Here is a 1,968-nt window from a genome sequence, read left to right on the forward strand (position 1 = left end):
TGTCAATGCTCAAAAAGTGGGCACCCTTATAGGAGGTACTTTTTTTGGGTGGGAGCTCTGCTTTTCGAACAAGTCCTGACATCACACCTGGACAAATATAAGCATAACAGCGTCGTGTTTCCAAAGCAGAGGGCGCCATCTTGTGGCCGCTATGTACCAGCACGGAGAGGGTGGAGCTAAACATGGGGAGTGAGCCTGAACTTGCCCTCTTGTTATGTTTTGATATCGGGAACTTCGGGAAGTAAGGCCGTCATGGTTCATGAGGAACTCTCGGCCCGTCTCAACGACAGAGGGTACAAAAACTGGGTGAAAGCAGGCCAGTGTCTGGTCATCCTGAAGAACGGACTGCACCCCTTCATCAGCTGCCACATGAAGGCTTTCCACGGAGACCTGCTCAATCAAAACGCTCTCCTCCGGAAACCGTGTGAGACTCATTCATGCAAGCCCAAAGGGAATAAGGTTAGATTAGCCTGTAAATTCTGTTTAGTCTTGCTATTTAAATTCTTGTTTCTACACCACTTTAATGTGGTAAACTGCAGGGGTTTAGAGTAATTTAGTAGATTTACTTAAGTACTCTAGGCTACAAGTACAACTTTGAGGGACTTGTATTTTACTTGAGTAGTTCAACGTTTTGCTACTTTGTACTTCTACTACACATCGAGTTAAAACGTGTACTTTTACATTTTTTTACTCCATATACATTTAGTTACTTTGCAGATTTGGATTAGTAGTGTGAAATATAATCAACACTTAAATAATACTTTATTATTTACACCTGGAGTAAATTTAAAAGCTACCCTGCAGTATACAGTAAGTAATTCAAATGAGCTGCACCTTCACCAGCTTTGATAACACTTTGATGGATCAAATTATAAACAATAAACTGCATAATGATTGGTACTTTGCTGCTATAGGGACTTCAGTAACATTTTGATTGCAGGTATTTTACTTGTAACATTGTATTCTAGACTGATGTATTTCTACTTTTACTAAAGTACAATATATGAGTACTTCTTCCACCTCTGGTTGTTGGGGAAATATTTTCCTAGGCCCATAACTTTGACCCAGTTTATCAGTTTGTACAGCCCTCACTGAGCACAGGCCTCTATCCTTGGCCTGCTGTGCTCTCTGTTCTGTCTCCCTATTGCTGCCTGTTGGTGTCAGCTGATAGAGGTGTTATAGTGCTTTGCCTGTTTTATCTTGTTATGCACAATGTAGATTATTCTCTCTGAACCAGCTAAATACATGGGTCTGGGGTAAAGATCTTCAGAATTGGTTTGGCAACCACTGAGTCACCTCGTGGCGACAGCTCATGTCCTGTTAGTTCTCCGGCCGTTAACTCCATCATGAACCCTCAGTGTTTGCCATCAAGCTCCAGCTCTTCCTGTGTCTCTCTGAGTTTCGTCTACTCCATTGCTCCAGAAGTTTCCATCACACTGGTAAACTGTGATACACAGTTATTATGAGTTGACTGTGATCATATCATCCCATATGGCCAATTTGCTCCTACAATAGCTATAGTGGTAGTGATGTGTTTTAATGAACAAATCGTTTTGAATAGCTTTTGTGTTGGGTATGAACTGTGTGTGAACTGTGTACAGTATGTGTATGAACTTTCCGGTGCTACGTTCAATACTACTTAGATTGTAGGAATAAAAAAATGTATGCAGTTGAACCTTTTTTTGATGATCGTCAATGTATTGAATAGAAGTTGAGGGGCAGTAGCTACCAGTTTCACTTTTATTTACAGTTTATGTATTGCAGGTGCATGCTCAATAGTGTAACAGAGAAACTGACATATATTATGCATAAAGTATCAAAACTAATTTTTTAAATGTCCAATATATATACAATGTTAACAGTACTGCGAAAAAAGTTAATCTGCACAACACCAAGTATGTATTACATAAGTGGTAACTGTGTGTGTGTGTGTGTGTGTGTGTGTGTGTGTGTGTGTGTGTGTGTGTG

General features: G+C 40.2%; 1 protein-coding gene across 1 annotated transcript in view; it reads left to right on the top strand.

Moving 5' to 3' along the window:
- The first annotated feature begins 208 nt into the window (after nt 1-208).
- LOC104961433 (uncharacterized protein CXorf38) overlaps nt 209-1,968 on the top strand; it is a 7,025-nt gene continuing 5,265 nt past the window's right edge. Inside the window, exon 1 of the mRNA XM_010789732.1 lies at nt 209-459. Within this exon, the coding sequence (XP_010788034.1) occupies nt 253-459 (207 nt within the window). The 5' untranslated portion in view covers nt 209-252. The remainder of the gene's footprint in view (nt 460-1,968) is intronic.

This window comes from Notothenia coriiceps, unplaced genomic scaffold (assembly GCF_000735185.1).
Source record: "Notothenia coriiceps isolate Sejong01 unplaced genomic scaffold, NC01 NC01_scaffold00033288, whole genome shotgun sequence".
Lineage (NCBI taxonomy): Eukaryota > Metazoa > Chordata > Actinopteri > Perciformes > Nototheniidae > Notothenia > Notothenia coriiceps.